The 20,302-nt window shown below is 36.4% G+C and overlaps 2 protein-coding genes and 1 long non-coding RNA gene across 16 annotated transcripts in view; 2 read left to right on the top strand and 1 right to left on the bottom strand.

Annotated features, from left to right (window-relative positions):
- LOC100866851 (rap guanine nucleotide exchange factor 2) overlaps positions 1–10,081 on the top strand; it is a 193,691-nt gene extending 183,610 nt beyond the window's left edge. For 6 of the 13 annotated variants that reach the window (XM_086903949.1, XM_086903955.1, XM_086903947.1 and 3 more), the window contains 3 exons: positions 1–164; positions 1,511–1,768; positions 4,669–10,081. The exon at positions 1–164 is cut by the window's left edge and continues 19 nt beyond it. In XM_086903949.1, coding sequence (XP_086760075.1) covers positions 1–164; positions 1,511–1,768; positions 4,669–4,703 — 457 coding nt within the window. In that variant the 3' untranslated portion in view covers positions 4,704–10,081. The other 7 variants (XM_086903954.1, XM_086903951.1, XM_086903950.1 and 4 more) reach the window with 3 other exon arrangements.
- LOC100864671 (uncharacterized) overlaps positions 1–20,302 on the bottom strand; it is a 339,885-nt gene that overhangs the window by 32,231 nt on the left and 287,352 nt on the right. The gene's annotated exons all lie outside the window — the stretch shown is intronic.
- Positions 12,206–20,302, top strand: part of LOC105735746 (uncharacterized) — a 68,903-nt gene continuing 60,806 nt past the window's right edge. Inside the window, exon 1 of the mRNA XM_086903962.1 lies at positions 12,206–15,012. The gene's annotated coding sequence lies outside the window, so the exon portion shown is untranslated. The remainder of the gene's footprint in view (positions 15,013–20,302) is intronic.

The raw sequence follows: 20,302 nt of genomic DNA, 5'->3' as shown, positions 1-20,302 counted from the left end.
TGCACCTCCGTTCCCTCACGCGGTAGCAGTGTTACCTCCGCTTCCTGCCAACCACAACCAGAACCACAACCACAATCATCATCACCACCACCACCACCACCACCACCACCATCACCACCAACATTATTACGATCATCACCATCACCAACCCCAAAATCCTCAAGGTGAGTCCGCGATTGTCTTGCCTGTCTTGAGTTTCTTTCTCTATCTCTCTCTCTCTCTCTCTCTCTCTCTCTCTCTCTCTCTCTCTCTCTCTCCTGCAACTTGGGCTGATCTCTCCTTTCTTTTTTTTTCTTTTCTTCTTCCTTCTCTCTCTCTCTCTCTCTCTCTCTCTCTCTCTCTCTCTCTCTCTCTCTCTCTCTCTCTCTCTCTCTCTCTCTGTAGAAACTGTTCGATTCTGTGACTGCGTTGCTTCCGGGTAACCGTAGAATTATGCATGCATGAAGTAGTTTGTATGATCATTAATATCTATGGCGATGGATATGTAGAGTGGCAGTTATGGCAATGAATGGGAAATGAGACACTGTACTAATCTCTTGGATATAGAGAGATAGAGAAATGGTTGATAATACCTATAGACCGGAAGCAACGTGTTGGGCTTTGAGGCATTCGTTGAGATATATACGTATTATATTATATGTATACACCGATGCTTAAATCCGTATTAATCGCTTGCTCGAAGGGTTGGCGTGTGCACGCTAATAATCACGTGAGTATCATTGCCTGCTCTACACGTGTAGAGTTGCAGGAGGTCGTGCGTGCGTATAGAAAAGGTGTGCGTTGCATCGATCGTGTGTGATCTCGGTTTTTATTTCCCCCCCTTCTCCCTCGCCCCCTCTTTTTTTTCGTATTTGTACCGCGTTTCCTCGGGATTAACGGAAAACCGAGGCTTCTTTTTCAGGGTATATATATATATATATGTATTAACTGGTTTTCTCTGCTTTCCTCTTCTTGGGTTGACCTAGCGGTGAATAACGTGTGTGTTGTACAATTTCCTCGTAAATCCGGCTCATCTCTCTCTCTCTCTCTCTCTCTCTCTCTTGAGAGAGAGAGAGAAAGAGAGCGTGTTCTGAACGAGTACGAACGACTTTTTCAACAGAAGTAAATTCTACTCTAAGATCGATGAAAGAGAATCGAGATACGGAAATATTTTCTTGCTAATTTTTTCGTTTCGTAAGAAGAGATTATCGAACGAGAAAGATATTTGTTTTACGCGTTTAAATGATGAAATTCGCAAACATATACAATGTCGTGAAATACTTGGCATCCAATTAAAATACTTTCAGACATCTCGTAAACCTAGGAACGAACATTACCGTTCGAAACGTGTTTGGAACCGTTAGCTCTAGAAAACAGCTGTTAGCAACTGTTCAACGAGTCGTGCTCGTTCAGAATCGCAAATGGCGATGAATTACATGGCGGAGGATAAGGGTTAGAGCGGTTGTTGAGCAAGAAGCAAAGAATTGGCGGGGTGTGAGAGATCGAGAGAAAGAGAGTCGAGGGTTTTCAGGTACTACGGGATTAGGAGTAGGCGTGGGCCTCGGAGTGCCGGCGGCTCTTCCACCCCCGGGAGCTGGGACGACGATTATGACGACGATGACTACCATGACTACCATGACGTCGATGACGACCATGCGTCCAGGAATCGGTAGCGCGCAGTGCCGTCAACCGCCCGCTTACAAAGTTGCGGCCCAGATGGCAAGGTTGCACAGGCTTGGCCGTGCCCACAGCCACGAGGGTGTTACCTACAGGAACGACCATGAAGATGGTACAAATGAAAAAAACAATCGCTAAAATACAATTCTAAAATCTCTACTCAAGTTTTTTTCTCTAGACGTGTATATACACTTTTTTTTTCTTTCTCTCTCTCCTCGAATTTGATATATAGACATGATTTTTTTTTTTTTTTTTTCTCTCGTCCTCGAGGCTTGCGCTCCCCACCACTACCGATAATAATGGTGATGGGAGTGATACCTGATGGATGGAGTAAATTGATAGTTTTAATCGGGTTAGACGAAGAAACGTATAAATATATTGTTTGGAATATATTGTTTATAGATTAATTTTAAATTAGAGAGGAGTTTTTATTTTTTAGATTAGGAGTTTGATTTTTCAAATTCTATTGGTATGTGGTATGAGTATTATAGTATTGATTATTACGACAGGGGTATGCATAGCTTCTTCGTTAAGATTCAATTAGGATGCATAGGAATGAATAAGTTGGTGTTTATGCAATGGATGGTGAGGATAGAGAGTGAGTTGAATAGTAATTAATCAACGTTTTCTTCGGAGGAATGAGAAAATTTAGTAAATACTTGTACATACGAAGGACTCTGCTCCTTATAAAGATTATTAAGTGTGTATATATATATATATTTTCTTTTAAACGAGTAAGTAATTTAACAAATTATACTTTATTCATATTATTTACTCCCAAGTAAGAAAATTATTTAAAATACTTAGTTAATAGTTTATTTTTTATCATTTAGATAGATTGATTGAATTAGAATGAATTATTAGTGAAATTGCAATTATTATTTAAGATACTTTTAAATACATCAAAGAAATCAAACTAGTCAGTATGTTATCGATAAATGCATCAGTCCCATCACTATCTATTGATGGATCATTAGTGCACGGAGAAAAATGTTAATTACAGCTGATTTTTTCTATCGTTCCGCGCGTTTTCGTTTATTTTTCTTTCAAACGTGCGTATCGATGTGTGCATTGATCTTTCATTTCGTGCTTCGCTGCATCGAATCGAATCGTAATTTAAAATCGTGTGTCATGATTGATAATATGTATCGGCACTGGTTTGAAAATTCATGCCAATAATTTTTGAAAATACTGAATTCGTTCGATAACATTTTTCACCGTGAAGTTGATCGAGGACGAATGTCGTGACGAAGTCTCACGATGAACTCGATTACTTCTTCTCGATCTCGATCACGGATCGTGAATAGGATAGAAAACTCCAGTTTCTCCAACCTTATCGTGTAAAAATTATCAAACGAAACACGTTTTGCGAAAATTTTCCTTCCTTCAATGGATGACCCAATGAGACGCTCACGCCGATCTCTTTCTACCTTTAAGACACTTCGATCGAGTACAATGTATGTATGGAAATCCACACACACAAATCGATCGACGATTCCGGAGAAGAATCGTCTTTGTTTGTTGTTCGATGTACTACATGTTTTTCATATTTATCTCCTCGACGATCGCAGCATACTGTAAATAACGACTCATATTGTTCCACTTGTACATTTTTAATGCAAATTGCCTGTGTAACCATGCATTATCTGTGTGCATAACTCAAACTTGGTATATTCCTTCTCATTATATATTATATATTATTTGTATCTCGATATATTTCAATTTTGATTTCTCATTTTCATTTTTATTTTCATTTTTTTTTTTTTATTCCTTCTTCTTCTTCTTTTTTTTTTTTTTCTTTTAGCATCATCCAGCGCGTTTTCACTGTGTTTATGTACAAATAAATACGCATCCTTGGCCCAGGGATTTGTTGCATCTCGAACGAATTATAAATTGTATCGATGTACCTCTCGTAATGGCACTCGCTGTTTTATGGCTTGTTACGACCGAAATCGTCCGATTCCCGAAGGATTGCAATTTTATGTTTCACATTTGCATATTGTATAGTCTCGTGTACCATCGTGTCGAGGCATGTCGAGCTTGCTTGCGTTTTCAATTCTTTTTTTTTTTTTTTTTTACTCTCTATTTGCACGTCATGTCACTCCACGATCCTTTTTTATTCGATTTGATTTTCATGAATATATATATACACGAGGGAGGGATTTAAAAGTAATTGAAATTCGAATAAAGCGCAACACAGGATGTAATCGAGCTTTAAACCAATCGTCACATTTTTGCGAAATTATTTTTTATTGGCCATCATCAAAAATTTACTCCGCAAAACACAGAATTTACGGAACAATATTACACACACAGAGTTAAGTTATAATAGAAATCACGTATCGTATCTGTATGCTTCATTTAAATTTCAATTATATTTAAATCTCTCCTCGAATAAATAGTTTGTTACAGATTTATTTACAGATAGTTTTTCTACGACAATTTGATAGATGTAATTCTTTGCTTCTCTTCAAATAAGAACGTCTACTTTGGCGAATATAATTTTTACTTCTGATTCCTTGGAATATATTTTGATTCTTTCTCTCTGAGACAGTTTTCGTAGTGCTAGTTGCTACTGAAATTGTAGTTTCTGTACAAAATCTATGTAAGTATGCATTGATAGATTTCACGCATTTAGATGATACATTTAATTAGAAAAATAGATATAGAAATGTACTTTACGTAATATAATTCATTCTACAGCTTTAATTCGCAATATTCACATTCTTTAGAAGAAAAAAAACATTCCATCCAAAGTTCAGAAATTACAGTTTCACGCGATACAATTTTCAAATAATTACCCTCTTTCTATTTCTAATCTTAGTTTTTTTTCTTTTTTTTTTAATCAGAATTACACTACAGAAAAATAAAATAACAAGTTAGAAATCAAACATATCAGCAGGTATCACCATTGAAAACGTATAAAAAATTTAAAGATTCAGCCAAGGTAGACAATTCCAGAATAAGAAAAATAAAGGAATCACCGTTAATCTCAACCTTACGATTTTTCAGACGACGAAGAATCGGCCCAAGTATCAGCAGTTTAAAACGATTGACGAGACATGAGAGGACTCATCCTTATTCTTCTTTTCCCACGACCAAGGGGAACGTGTTCGTCGTGTTAGACGATTCCCTTATCGAAAGGAATGGAAAACGATTCGCGAGGCGTGCAACCCTCTTTCAATCGGGTTCTCGTACGAGGCAAAAACTGTGCCGAGGAATTCGGTTCGAAGACCAACGGGGTACGCACACGAAATACAAAAATAATCGACACACGCACAGTGCTTTTTTCACAATGCATCCAGAGAGTTCACGATTGTCAGGCCGGTTCCAAAACGAACTCTTTTGGAGAAGAACGCGTTTCGAGGAAAGAAGCGCTCGTCTTCCAGAACTAATAATAAAGGAAAGAAGAAGAGGAAAAGAAAAAAAGGGTGGAAACGAAGAGAAGAGAAGAGAAGTTTAGAATCTCGAGCTACGCCCGTTAGAATTCTACGAGGGCACCAAACAAAGAGTATGTAATATCTTATGGTGAACCGGAAGGAAAGCAAAGACGAGAAAAGACATATAGGATGTAATATTTGTATCGGACTGGATAAGAATGCTGGTCCCCGATACAAAGGTGCCACGTCGAGTTTCACGTAGCGGCTACTCAGAGAGAGAAAGAGAGACTAGGCGCGAGAAATTACGGTCATAAGTAATAATTCTCTATAAATGTGTAATAAATCGAGTCCAAAGATGTTATATATACCGCGTAATAATCGTCGGAGGGAGTACGAATGACAGCGTGTCCTGTATTATATTACTTTTTAGGCTAACCCCCGAACGCCCAGAGTAGCTTAAGTATACGTTTTTTTGATGTACATAGCGTGTAGCGTTTAATGTAGCGTATAATATGAGCAAGAGTGATGTGTGTCTTTATATAAGTGCGTATGCGAAGACCAGAGATAATAGGAAATTTTATGTTAAGCCGAATGTATATTCAAGTTCTTTTATATTTTTCTTTTAATTTTCTCCTTCGATACACATTTCGTCTCTACGAAAACTCGAATTTTTTTTTTTTTTTTTTTTTAATATTTCAATCATCACAATTCGACCTATGTGTTTTTATCTGATTTATTATTATTTTATTTTATTTTATTTTATTTTTTTTTTTTTAAGAATTATTCACTAATGTTTTTAAATAATTTTTTCTTTTTCTTTTCGCTTATTAATATATGTGAATATTAATTTACATGTCCCAAAAGCATAAAAATTTATCGTATCGATGGCGTTTAAGGAAGACCCAATTTTACGGCTTCGATGTATGTGTATGTGGAATTTTATCGTTGACGCGATTATAAGTACAAAGTATTTTTCGAGGGACTATAATGAGAAAAACGAACGACGAGTCATTTGCAAAAGAGCGTATTGTAAGAAGAATGTATATCGTTCCTGGGCTTTGGAAATTCTTTTTTTTTTTTTTTTCTTTTTTTTTTCCTTTTAAGTTCTATCCATGATATACGAGCGAACTTATATCGCTCGTGGTATTTTAATCAGCCTCTAATATAATATCCAACGCGAGTGTACGTTAGATAGGAACGAGAGAAAGAGATCGAACGAGAGAAGAATCGATCGTCGGTAAAATTAATATTAAAAGTCGTGCGTTTAATAAAAGCGTTTAAATAAAAGAGTGGGAGAGAGAGAGAGAGTATGCGTGCGCGTTCGAACGAATGAAAGAAAGAAAGAAATAGAGGAAATAAATATAGCAACAAGGTATTAAACGTTTCAGGAAGGAAATTGAGAGGATATAATAATCGATATGCATCGCGTATGCTCAACTTATTTTTACCGAACAACTAATTAATTAATTAATTAATTATTAATCGAAAACGAATTTTAGATCTGCTGTAACTTATATTTCTCGACCTTCTCGAATTCGATCTATCGTTATCGAAGAATAATATTAATTGAGCACCGAAACGCATTTGTCGGTAACTAATATTTTCCGAAATTTTATCAGTATCACGGTACTTTTAGTTTTATATAAAAAAAAAATATATATATATATATTATAAATATATAAATATATAAATATAATATCTATTATATGTATAATCCGCGTCGTGCGAGAAAAGCGTGTTAAACGAAAGAGAACGAGCAGACCGACTCTTTCTAGAAGCCTCTGTCCTAGAAGAAAGACGAGACAAGATTCTAAAAAGACGAGAAGACCGCAAAAAAAATTAATATCGACTCGTTTCATCGACGGGCCGCGACGAAATTATCAACAATAATTCGACAAGAAAACTAAAATATATTCAAAGGTGTAAAAGATGCGATTTGTATGAACAGAATTGTACGAATTGAAAATTCATTTCATTCCTTCTTATAATTCGAAAATATCGAAGATGAAGAAAAAAATAAGGAACGCGGTTCGTTAGGACAGAGAAGGCCTAACCTCAAAGGCATCTCCTTTCGCGACGAACGATCTGCCAAAATGCGCGTGGAAAACAAGCAGCAGTCTCGAGGATTAACACGGTGCTTCCTCCTTCTATCGTATCCTAGCTTGAAGCGCTCGAAGTTCTTAAAAAAAAAAAAAAAAAAAAAATTTAAAAGAAAAGAAGTCTCGAGAAAATTCTTGACAAAATTTTTTTTAAGATTTTCGAGCGTTATTCTCGTATAATTATGTCGACATTCCACGTTGTTGCGACTCGTCGTGAATCGTGCCCCGACACAAATGCTTCCCGAATGCGACAGACTGTTCTGAAATATGTTTAAATATTAATCACATCTATCCTGGAAAATTTAAAAGACACGGATAAACCGTCGAACACCGTGCTGATCCTTGCCACGTTCCACGGATCCGCGCGGAAAGATCGAGCCGGATCGAGATCGGAACGCTCGATTTTCGCGCGGATCCTGCGGCAATGGCGACTATTTACTGCATATTCATATTAATATCTCTCTGTACATATCCTTTAATGACTTTTAAATACTATTAATTAATCTCGAACGTTCTCGAAGGAAGTGTTTGGTAAAATAATTCAGCGAGCGTTGTTGTCCAGCAGCATTTAAAATATCGATCGAGAGAAAAAGATTTTTCGAGCGTAGAAAGAAGAAACGAACGAAACAGGCAGGAAACCGATGCTATTTCCGTTCTGTTTTTCTTTTTTATTCGAAAGTATTGTAAGATCGATCACCCGTTATCTCGTTTGCGTTTTTTTTTTTCTTTTCCAAAACTTTTCTGAACGATCTTCCTATTTTTTTTTTTTTTCCCTCCCCTCTCTCTTTGCACCTTTGGCGGTTCAAGGATGCATGGTCCATTCCAGGGAGCATTTACGTCTTACCGATTTTCGCGATTACTTGATTCTGTTTATTTTTAAGAATTTTTCATAAAAGATCTTTCAAAGAGATCGAACGTTACACCAGTTTTACATTTTCTCGCGAAAATTCAATTGTGCTAGTCGACGCGAAATTAAAATATTAACTAATATTTACTAATAATATTAACTAATGTAATTTTATCGTAATTTCAAGCGAACCTCTAAATATTGAACTTCTTCGTGGTTTGTAAAATGTAAACTAGGTGAACGAAAAAAAAAAAAAAAAAAAAAATTCTCGAAAACGAGCGGAATAATCGAAGAAGAACGGTAAACCATGATTATCAAATTCGACTAGTCTTGAATTGCCGAAGCTCGATCCTTCCTTTCCCCCTTAATTATTTCGAACGAAACGATCCACCTTGTCGTAGAGTTTGTACAATGCGAGCATGTGAGTATGTTTATTGAGAAAAAGATATATATACATACATACATACATATATATATATATATACATAGACATAGAAAGAAAGAGAGAGAGAGAGAGAGAGAGAGAGAGAGTTAGAATATGTAGAGAAGCCTTTATAAACTTTCTTCTTCCACGAGCTCTGTCCCTCTTACTCCCTTAATTTTTATCCCTCGATGACTTCTTTTTACTTTTTATTTAATGCTCCTTGCCCTCCCTCCCGTTCTCCTCTGTTGTTTTTAATTATTTATATTAACTCGAGAATGGAGCGACTGCGAGTCGTGGTCGGCACGAGCAACAACAACAAAAAAAAAGGGAAAACAGAGATGCAACAACCTCTTTTGTATTTAATTTGTTTAATAAAAAAATCATGGATCATAGTACAACATTCCCGAGTGCGTTTTGGCTAACCATCAAGGGAACCAGAACTCGTTTATTTCTTTTCTTCTTCATTTTTCATCCGAAAACACGCGTCATTCGTCCCAACTCCTCGACTCCTCGTCCGATCCGTTATTCCTCGTGACAAAGAAAAACGAGGAAGAAGTAAAATAAAAAAGGAAAAAAAAAAAAAGAAAAGAAGAGACTACTAAAACGAAACAAGTACAAAGGAAACGATATCGATGATAATCGAACAAAAAAAAAAAGAAGAAGAAGAAGAAGGAAAACGACAAGACGGAGATAGAAGATAGAACAAGCTCGTTCGTCGTCGAATTGGCTGACGTTTTTTTTAGATTTTTTTTTTTTTTTCTTCTTTTGTACATAAAAAGGAACGTGCGCGTGAGACGCGCCATTCTTTCCGCGATTTTTTCACTTTGGTTTTCACTTTTTTCGACCGATCTCTGAGTACGGTACATGTTATTGACGAAACGACCATGCTAAATCGAGAGAAAGCATCGAATTTTTTCCACGAACGCCATTGGATTTTGCCTTAGAATCCGAAAAAAAAAAAAGGATGTAGAACCAAATTACACGATGTACGATCGAAGATAACACAAGCACGGGCGAGACGACGATCATTATTGTAATCGTTCCGATTCTTTGCTCTAAGATGAAAGCATTTTAACCCATTATTTGGCGATCGATCGAAGGTAAATTCGTTTTCTCTTTTTTCAATCAATGAGATTATTTACGTACGTCTTTTTCGTATCGATTTTTCTTGGAAAAATAATTTTAGAAGGAGAGTATGCGATTTTTTTTTAAAACGATTCGAGGAAGTATATCTTTATTGAAAAAAAAAAGAAAAAAAAAAAACGAAAATGAATGGTGGCCAAATAAAGGGTTAAAAGAATCGTATTTTTATAAAGTTTATTACGATATTAAGGTGAAAATATCAAAGGTCAATGAAAGGTTACCGTACATAAGAGAAGAATACGTGGGAACGAAACTGGTGGTGTGATACTATTGCTACTATTTTGTACGATATGATGTTTTTGTATATCTGTCTACCGTATGTATATATACATAGGAACGAAGTCTACCGATTATTGAATAGATGGTATTCAAATTGTATCGAATTATACGTATTAAACAATTTGTAGCGTGGCGGACACAAAACTCCGGTTGTATTTAACACGAGTCACACATAGATGTTGTTCCCATTAATGTACACCTGTAAAATCCCTATCGAACAATATATGAACTACTAAAGGATTGGTAAAGAGTACTTTGTAATTTATTCACGTACTCCTTTGTATTTATTTCATGACTCATATCTTTTGTCATATCAATAGATATTGTTACATATACATTTCTCTTAATATATCAGAATTTTATTCACGTTGCGCGCTAGATTTCCTTTTACGTATTTTCTTTTTTTTTTTATTTTGTTAAAAAAATTCATCAGGGGTATAGATTTACGATGAAAAAAATCTTTTTCTCCTTAATGCAATTTTTAACATTTGTTGTAAAATATGTTCGATAATATTAACATGTTTCTCTGTAACACTTTTTAAAAAGCGAGCATTTTGCAATTGCAAAATGTAAAAATTGCTCGTTTCCAGGGATCGACACGTGGCTAGACCACCTGTTGCTTTAGGCAGGAACCAACTGACTGCAAAGGGTGACTGCGAAGTCAGCTGTGCGTAAAATTGCAACTCAAATGCAATGCGTCTTTCAAATGTTTCTTCCTTTATAGAACATTGGTCAACAGCCGAGCATGTGAGCATCGATGCTTCACAATGGTGTGTCGAACTTTCGAGAGAGTTTAACATCGAAAGAAACTTTCAAAACTCGATAAATTTTTTTTCAGAATTACGCCTAATCTGTTAAATACTACAATGATATAAATATTTAGCAAGCGAAAGTCTCTATTAAATTCTATCTTTTAATTCTATCTTTTAATTAATATCTAAGATAGAAATATGAATTTATTTTAACCGCGATACTTATCAATAATACTATTTAAAAATGAAGCAATTAATCGAAAATTTATACGTTATTTTCCAATAATCATTGGACTTAATTCAACTTAAATACGAGCTGGTATTCACGTTTCACAGTCTGCGATTTTAGATAGTGTTTTCATAAACGTAACTGTAAAAACCGTTAAAAAAACTTCAAGTCAAGGTTATTTCATAGTACTCTTTAACCGTTTCAACAGCGCGTAGATAATTAACCATTACCATTTTCAGAATCAGCAACACAAGTTCACGAGACGCGAACAGTTTCACGGAAATAGAGCGTGCCTTCAATGTTGTTTCAGAAAACTTGCATCTCTAATTTTCCGTTACATCTCCTCCTGCTCGCCTTCCTGGTGAGTATTGTATAAATTAACGAGTTTAATTAAATCTATTAATCTTTATTAATTAAATTTAATAATTCTCTATGCATCTTTAATAAAAAAAAAACCTTTCGAACACCTTTTCAAGTATGTACGAATTTCCCATTTTCCACGTAATTAATGAAAAAGTTCGGAAGTGTGAGCGATAAAAATCTTTCTAATCCAAAGAAATTATTAACAAAAATTCGTGTATTTTCCTATATATCCCATTCATCGCGCTTATCAATTTTCACTCAATATTTTTTTCTACTCGAAAAAATACGAGATTAATTAATTACATCACGTATTTTTCGTATATCTCCAAGCAGTACGAAGCGAACGTGTTAAATAATAACACCTTCCAGAGAGAAAGAGAGAGAGAGAGAGAGAGAGAGAAGAAAACATTTTATCCAAGAGAGAAGATAGCTCCTAGAAAACAACTTCCATCCTCCACCTTCAACGTGCTCGCGATCGACGTCAGAGGACAGGATCCCGATCCCGATTGCCGAGGACCGCGGATCTATCGCGTTCACCTACGTCTCCCCTTCCACGGCTCTTTTTGCACTACCTCCTACCATCGTTTCGCCATTTCCCTCTCTCCGCGAGCTGATGCACGACGCAGGGGAGAAAGACACGCCGCCTTCTGACCGGCTCGTAGTTGCTCGAAAACCTCTCTTACCTACGCCGTACGCTCGGTTTTATTCTTCGACACGCTTCCGATCGGTTTCTCGTTTTCGCGCCGCTCGGCCTTCCGAACTCGCCAACTCTGACCTCGCCGCCATTTTGGTCGCGCCGCCGCTTCCGGCCGCCCGCTTCGAGGCCAACCGATCGAGCCTCGTTTCATCGGATCACGATGTTGGAAAACGCGCGCCCATTCGCCCATCCGATCGATCCTCGTCGAGTCGCGCTTTGATCGATTCTTCCTCGGCTGGAAGAAGGGCAAGTGATTATGAGATTATCAGAGATTTGACCAGATTTTTTTTTTGGAAGGATTTAATACAAAATATTTGATTAATTGGGACACGAGACTCGATCGATTGAGTTCGATACGTACAGTGAATCAGAGCGTGCGTGCGTGTATGTGTATGCTTTTCTCCGAACGATACTCTTTTGGATTTCGAAAGAATTGTTGGAACGGAGTTGATGGAAGATTTAACTTGCGGTCGATGCTGGGATGAAGTTGAGGATAGGGAGATTGAATGCGGTCGGAGGCTAAATTAGGCTGTTGGACGAGACACCTCCTGTACACGTGCTGTGAAAACTTGACGGTCGTCTCAACGTTTCAAAATACAATTACGAAACCTTGCGTAAACGAGCGGAGCATCCGTTTCGATAATTAAACAAAGCCAAAATCGATCGATCAAGGATTGCCAACCTGGGAGGGTTCTAGGAAGACCCGATCCGTTGGCAAACTCCAACTTGGACATCTGGTAGAAGTCGAACGGCCAAGTTTGGACGCCTCGACCGAACCAACCTCGTAATTCGAACGGCTATTGACTAACTTGCTCGTTTCGCGGCAACCGTGTCAACCGTGATACTCGAGCTCACCTCGACCGTAAACAAATTGCTCGCGGCCCTTCGAACAACTCGTTCGAACGAATCCTCGATCTTTGAAACTCGTCGTGGAAAGTATCAACAGGTTTCCTGATCTCGATAGGGAGCCGCATCCTCCGGTTATCTCCGCAGGAAGTCGGCGCAGGGAGCAATCTCTGGCGAGGAGAACGAGGTTTGGTTGGGGGAAGGATTAGATTGGCAAGTTGCCGGATGAGCCAGTGGTTACCGAAGTGTGTAGTTGGGAAATTTGGTGGTGAAGCACGTGCTGTGAAATGTTCGATCGTTTGACGGGGTGAAGTTTGCCAGTTTGGATCTGTGCAAAGTACATTCAGACTCGGAGATTAGAAGTTAAAGGGAGAGGGGACTCTGGTTGTACCGCGGTAATTTGAGGAGCAGCAAAAGTGAACTTCATTTAGAGATAATTTTCTACGATCTATTATTATTTTATTTTATCAGGTAGGCGCAGAGTGTTTTCGATTTAGAGATTAAATATCGTGATATTATGTTGTTGTGTCAGGATTGAGAAATTAGAGGTGATAGAGTCGATAAAGAGCGTTATAAAATGGTTCTTTTTTGGATCGAGGCAATCGGTTTGATTAGAGAAGAAAAATTAGGTTAGCGAGGGCAATCGACATAATTGGTGAGAAAACCGGTTTGAAAACTGTGGTATTGAGAATCGTCGCGTAAAATCGTTGAATAAATCATCCGGTTCGGATTGTTCAGAGCAGAAGCAATCGAAACCTGATAATAAGGTGTATTGACATTTTCGAAGATAAGGAATAATTTATCGTCGAGCCGATAAAGGTTGATTTATGGGAAAATATAATAACAATTGGATATTGAATTTTGAAAATTGAATCGAAAATTGTCGCTTCGGTTTCTTTCTTTTTTTTTTTTTTGTCGAAGAATGAAAGATACATTTAAATATAGATATTGTAGCACGAGAAGTGGGATCGATTTATCGAATACATTATCGATACTTTACGATATAAATAAAATTCCAATCGCAACATTGCAAGCTTGAAAATAAATTCTTTTATGGAATGTTAATCGAGAAAGATTCGTAAAGTGTGATAGAAACCAATATCGCTCGAAGGAGTTAAATCGCAATCACGAATCTTCCACTTCAATCGCGCCTAACGAACTCGAACAACTTCTGGAATTAAGGGGTGCAACATCGTCGAAGATTAACTGGAAGGCCATGAATTTATTGTTCCAAATGGATACCGAGAGCTTTCTCGTAATTTAAGAGATTCGAGACTGTTAAATACATCGAAGGAGGAATTTAAAAAACTTCGTAAAGTATATCCTGATTACGATCTGATTAATTTAAGGATTAATCTACATTTCCTTTCAACGAGTGTTAATCCGATTATTAATACAGAAATATTTTATAATATTTTTGTTCTTTGAGCAAAGAATACTCCAACTTGCGTTTGTTAAATATCTTCAAACACGCGAGAATCGTACAGAAATCGTACAGAAATCGTGCAGAAGCGAATTAAAGAAAGATACGCAAAAATATACGAATTAAAAAATCAACTCAAACTCGCACTGCCAATTTCACCATATATAATAACCATTAAAAGATAATAATCATTCCAAGAAAGCTTATAGAAATTTTTACAAAAAAAAAAAAAAACTTGCAAAACTAGGTCCAGAGAAAATTCCCGGAACTCTTTGTAGAAGCTCTATAACAGAAGAAGAAAGCTTATAGCGCATTACACCACTTACCTAAGTAAGCATACCTAAGAAAGCCTTGCCCAACAAACTGTTCGAGCAAACGTTCATCCAAGCGATTGTTGCGACGTAAAATTAAAAGTGAACCGGCTCGTCCAAAGCCAATCCACCGACCCTGCAACCGACCCAGAACTTTCGTCGATTGTCCCTCCAAAGATCTGCGTGATTCATCGAGGTCACCGGTTGAACGGGTCAGGGCCGCGAGTTGTGTGGCTTCAGGTCGGTGCAACCTGGATTTCTGCACGATTTAACGCGGTCGCTCCCTTCTTTTTAGCTTTACACAACCGTGCAACCATTCTTGCAGCATTATCTCTGCAACATCGCGACGATAAAATTCTATTGCACCGATAAGAGGGATTCTGCTGATTAATCGAGCGATTTTAGCCTCGTTAGTCATCCTGAGTGGATCGAGTTAAGTGTCCATCGAGCTCCTGAAAGTGCGAACTCGATTCTTCCGATGGGAAGTGGGCTGTGAAGTGAGTTGGTGGAATTGGTGGAAGAGGTGGTGAACGAGTTGGGATCAGGATCAAATTGGACAGTTGGTGAGTATTTAAATTTGGATTTTTCTAAGGGATTTTTATTTTTATTGACTTTTTTAATGGAATAGATTAAGATTGATTAAGTTAAGGATTTTTATTAAATTTGTGAAATGGAAAGAATTGGTAGAAAGTAGAAAAAAAGAGATCGAGATCAAGAAAAGTGAAGGGAATTGGTGGGTAAATAGGGTAGTGGGAAAATTTAGATTGACATAGTATAAATGAAGATACTGTGCAATATAAATTTTAGGATGGATAGTATTTGTTAGAGAATAGAGAAAAAAATTTGTAAAAAACATTGGTCGAGAAATTATTTTCCAAGTTGTATAAACAATTATCTGTTGTAAACGTGAGTGATTCATTGACTTAATGAGTCAATTCTTTGATAGAGAGGTGTCAAGTATGTATAAAAAATGAAGGACGCGTTGAAAATTTTTTTGCAAGCAATAAAAAGAAATGATAAAAGTTATTTTTTGCTTTTACGCATTTGCTTTAACAAAAAATTGTTTAACTTTGAAGATATGGAAGTTAAAAATCTAGATTATTATAATAGTTACGATATTCTTCGATCGGTTTTATTTTATCTATTTCTCTAACAGATAATAGTTTCTCGTTACTTATAATTCTTCGTAATTTTATAGTGGAATATTCAGTATTCAAAATGGCTGTTAAGTTAATAAAATTATCCTGTTCAATCATCTAAATTTTTTTTTGCTTATTTTCATGATTGGGATTCAGTTATAATGATAACGGGATTTTATATAACATATGCTTATTCCAAATAATTTCTACATAATTCTATGCTCTTTTCTCGATAGTTAAGTAATCTCGTTATTCTCTCTATATTTCTAAAAGCTATTTATCACAAATTATTATGGAAAATTATTATTCATAAAAGTTATTAGATTTAAGAATTCTTCAAATCTAAATTAAAAAGAAAGTATTATTATTACTTCCGTTGTTGTAAACGGAAGAATCGCGTATTTTTTATAGCTATTTATCGAATCTATTTTAATATCTATCATACATAATAAAAAACAAGAATATCATAGTTACATTTAAAAAAAATTTAAATGTAACTATGAAAAAGAATTATTATTATCGAATAATTAAAATTATTGTATATTATTATACGTTATACCATTACTTCCATCCCGTTAAAAAATAATTAAAAAAAATCTGGGATATTGTAAATAATTATTATATATTTTCCAATTATTATTTAAAAAAAAAAAAGAGCTATAACTTTACGACACTATTTTTATTATACATATTTCTCTTCAAATGGATCGCCGTAACTAATAGCTTCTAGAAAAGAATCGTTTTAAGAATTATACCTTTCTTTCACTGTTTTTTATCGATGCACAATGAATGATCGACGATTAAAAGAGGTTAATAAGCACGATCGAGATACAATACAATAGCGCGCGATACTCTGCTCAGAGTATCGTGGTCGATCGTTCGACAGTGGCGCCACTCCGGCGAAACGAAAACGAAGAAAGGGAGGAATAATCATCGTCGTAGCAAGAATATACAAGATTATCGGTATCCTTGCAAAAATAAGAAACCTCTCGTCGTTGATTGACCGTTCGGGCGTGCCGGGATTCGACCTGTTCGAAGATTAACTCGGCAATTAAGCGATACTCGTGCTTCTTTATTTTCCGTGGTTCTTCGATTAATAATCAGGGGAGCGGTGCGAGAACGCGTCCATTTTTACGTACGAGTGTTGACCTCGATTGCGGGGATCGTGATCTGGATCGTTTTTCAGGTGGAGAGATATCGTGAATGGTTTGTGGTTACCTCGAAAGCGAGCTAGAAGAATTGAACGCGTACACTGTCGCTCAAAAGTATTTGGATCTTGGATTCTCAATGTGTTGCGAGCGATAATTTTTTTTATCGAAATTATCCTTTTATTTTAACAATTGCTTTATGCATTACTGCCTTTAATTTAATTCTATCTTTTGTTTTTGAAAAAAAAACTGGATGTTATAGTAACATCACATTTTCAATTTTATAAAATTGTAAAACGATCACAAATTTGACTGCACAAATTTTGATTAGAGAAAATTTCCAAAAATACGATTATTTCTATTCCCAAGTTTTTCAAAGCCAAATTCTCCTGCAAGTTGTTTAAATTTACATTAAAATTATTATAGAAATTTCGCTATTTTAATACAGAAAAAACCCGCGAAATTCAAATTTCTTTCCAAGAACACTACTCCTCACTTTCATTCTCAGATTTTCCACGCGAATTTCTCAACAAAAAACTATCCTTCACTTTCATTTCCAACCTCTCCACTCTTCTTCAAATTACTTTTTAAATCACTTAAACGAATCCTTTCCCCTCATAAACGACAGTAGACAGTAAGGAACCGAGTGCAGCGCAACTCGCCTCGCGAGTAAGGTTTTACAGAGCTCAACTGATGGATGAGCGTTGATTGCCCGGCTGAAGCTTATTAACTTCTTCCCGCAACTTCGTTAGAACGGTATCCCCGCAATTAAGTTTCTCGAAGGCGAGAAAATCTGCGACTCTTATCGCGCTAGAATTTTTCTTCTTTTCGCTCTTCTTCCGACCATTTCTTGCTCCACCCTTGAAATGGAAGAAGAAGAAGAAGAAGAAGAAGAAGAAGAGGAGGAGGAGAAGAAGAAGAAGAAGAAGAAGATGTCCAGAGACTCGGTTCCGCTCTTTCTTGAGAAACGATCGTGGTGATTTGTGGCGCTCCCTGAGATATATCTCGCCGGTTGCGCGTCACTTTGCTTTTTCTTCTTGGATTCGAAGGAAGATGCGGAACGTCGAGGAACGCGAGTCGAGTCGTATAGCAAGTTGAATAGACGTTCGCGGACTTTTTGTCGAGGTTCAACCGTGTGCCGAGATCATACGTCTTTCTTCATCTTTGTATACACGGTGTGGTGAATATGAGCCGCTCTTGTTTTTAAAAATTATGATAATGATCCTGAAATATGTTGCAGCATAAGGCGTAGTGGATGGTCGTGATTGGAGGAAGGAATTTAATCCCGTCTTGATGATTTTGTATCTCTCTCTTTCGTTTTATTTCTCTACGTAGATTTGTTATTTAGACGTTTTAATCAGGAAGGTACGATTATCGCTCGATTGTGACGATTTTTTGATCGAAACTTTGGCGAAAAAACCCAAAGAATTTTATTCTCGTTACGATCTCCAATTATTATCCATTCTCCATCTTCATCCTCGTCGCTGTCAAATTTTCATAAAAAAGAAAAAAAAGATCAAAATTCGAGCCTATTATAAGTAAAGTAGAAATTCGAGTCTGATTCAACAGTGAATAATGGGACACGCTCGAAAAGTTTCACGACTTTCCTCCGATAATGATTGTGCACAAGATTTCACCCTCGGATTACGAAACTAGTCAAATCATTGTCGCTTTAGACGGTAAAACGTTTCGATCGTTAAAAGAGTCGGCCGGATTGTCGGCGTAATGCCACGGTCATAAAACGCGAACTTTCGCGTTCACTTGTTCCTTTCGCACGCATCTGCCGTAGAGAGCAACGCGGAAACGTTTTGCTCTCCTTTGAAAAGTTTCAGCTCGTACACCTCGACTCGACCGGAGAAATCTCCGGCTACCCCGTCAACCGGCATTATTTATTTCATGACCTTTTACAATCTCGGATTGCATTTTTCTCTGGATCTTGAAAAAATGAAGAGATTCCTTCCATAATGTTAAAAAAAAAAATAACAATATTTAAAACAATTTTTCTCGAGATAAATACAAATATACAAGATCGTATGACGAGATTTGATCGTCAAAATATAAATTTATAATATTACTCGGTTGCGATTAAAGAGAAGTTAAACGTATGTACATACATCAGATACGTGTCACTATTCTTCAAATGATACGGGCCATCATTCAACCTAATCGTTATCTACGTATATCTGATGTCAAGTATGAATCTAATATTACGAATAATGCATTTAACGGTACGTTTTGACGTTACCGTTTCACTTTTGCCTATGCCCACCACTTTTCTCCGCTTTTATGTCCGTTCGCTGAATATTCAACCGGCCAATTAGCATGAATCCTCCGCAGAAATGATCGAAACGAGCCTCGAAACGAAATCACGTTTCACCTTCCTTCCTCGTCTGTTTATTCCAGTCGAGGTTTCACCAAGCGATTCCCTTCTCATTCCCGTAGAATAGATTGATTTATCGGCGTCTCGATATTATGCAAATATCTATTCTTGTCCCTGTCTTGCTTCTCTTCTTTCTTCTTTTTTACCTAGTTTTTCTTTCCCTCTGGAAAAGAGTAGACGCACGATTGATTCCTTACGCGTGTTCGAATATGGGACACGTCGAAAGATGGAAGATCTGCTCTTCTAATTCTTATTTAACTTCAAAAGTAAAACTTTCGCAACTGAACTTTTTCTCATCGAAATTTATCGACTCGAGAAATTAGTCGACATGACCAATTCAAAAGATCACGAATTTTTTTCGATCATTTATTTGTTGTGCTTTCATTCATTGCGAGTAGTTTTTGAATTGAAGAAATATTCGTGAAAGCGTGAAATGGATAATTCTTGGAAAATTGTCAATTCGTGTCAGTTGAACGTCCGCAAAAAAGTTAATTTGTCTCATCACTTTCCATCACGTAGTCACTTGTGTACTTGTATGTAAAACAGTTTCAATACCATACAATTTCGCAAACTTTGCGTATCTGTTTGAATTTGGGACACGATTGATCAATATCAATGTGGGCGAGCAATAGAGGCAACGAAATTGAATATTCGTCTTTCTTTCGAAACTTTTTTCCTATTTAAAATGTATAATTAGAAATATTCGTAAGTCTGATTATCACATCAGAAATTAATATATACGATAATCGATATTCATTGATATTTTTTTTTTTTTTTCAAAATGCTAGTTTGTCTAATAGTTTGAAAAAATAATTAACGCAAATAATTGCCGATAATAGATGTTCAAAGTTCGTTTTACTATCGATAAAAGCATCTATTATTAAAAATCATTAATGCAATTACTCTTTGAATAACTCAATAAATTGGAAAATAATATTTCGCGATACATCAAAATGAAAAAAATATATATTTCGTAAGAAACATGAATTCTTTGAATTACATTGATCTCAAATTTTTATCACTCCACGATACTTCGCTTCAACTCGATGTAACAATTTTCCAGAGCGTTATATTTCTCGAACCACTCACATTTCTCTGCTCGTCAAATATTTAATCAAAATCAACATTCCATCCAATCAGCAACAAATTCACGCACGCTATTCCCTTTAAATATACGATTTCAAAT

This window comes from Apis florea, unplaced genomic scaffold (genome assembly GCF_048593485.1).
Source record: "Apis florea isolate Af1SG1 unplaced genomic scaffold, ASM4859348v1 contig_2293_pilon, whole genome shotgun sequence".
Taxonomy (NCBI): Eukaryota; Metazoa; Arthropoda; class Insecta; order Hymenoptera; family Apidae; genus Apis; species Apis florea.
Note: the sequence above shows the minus strand (reverse complement) of the source record. Positions and strands in the feature narration are given on the sequence as shown.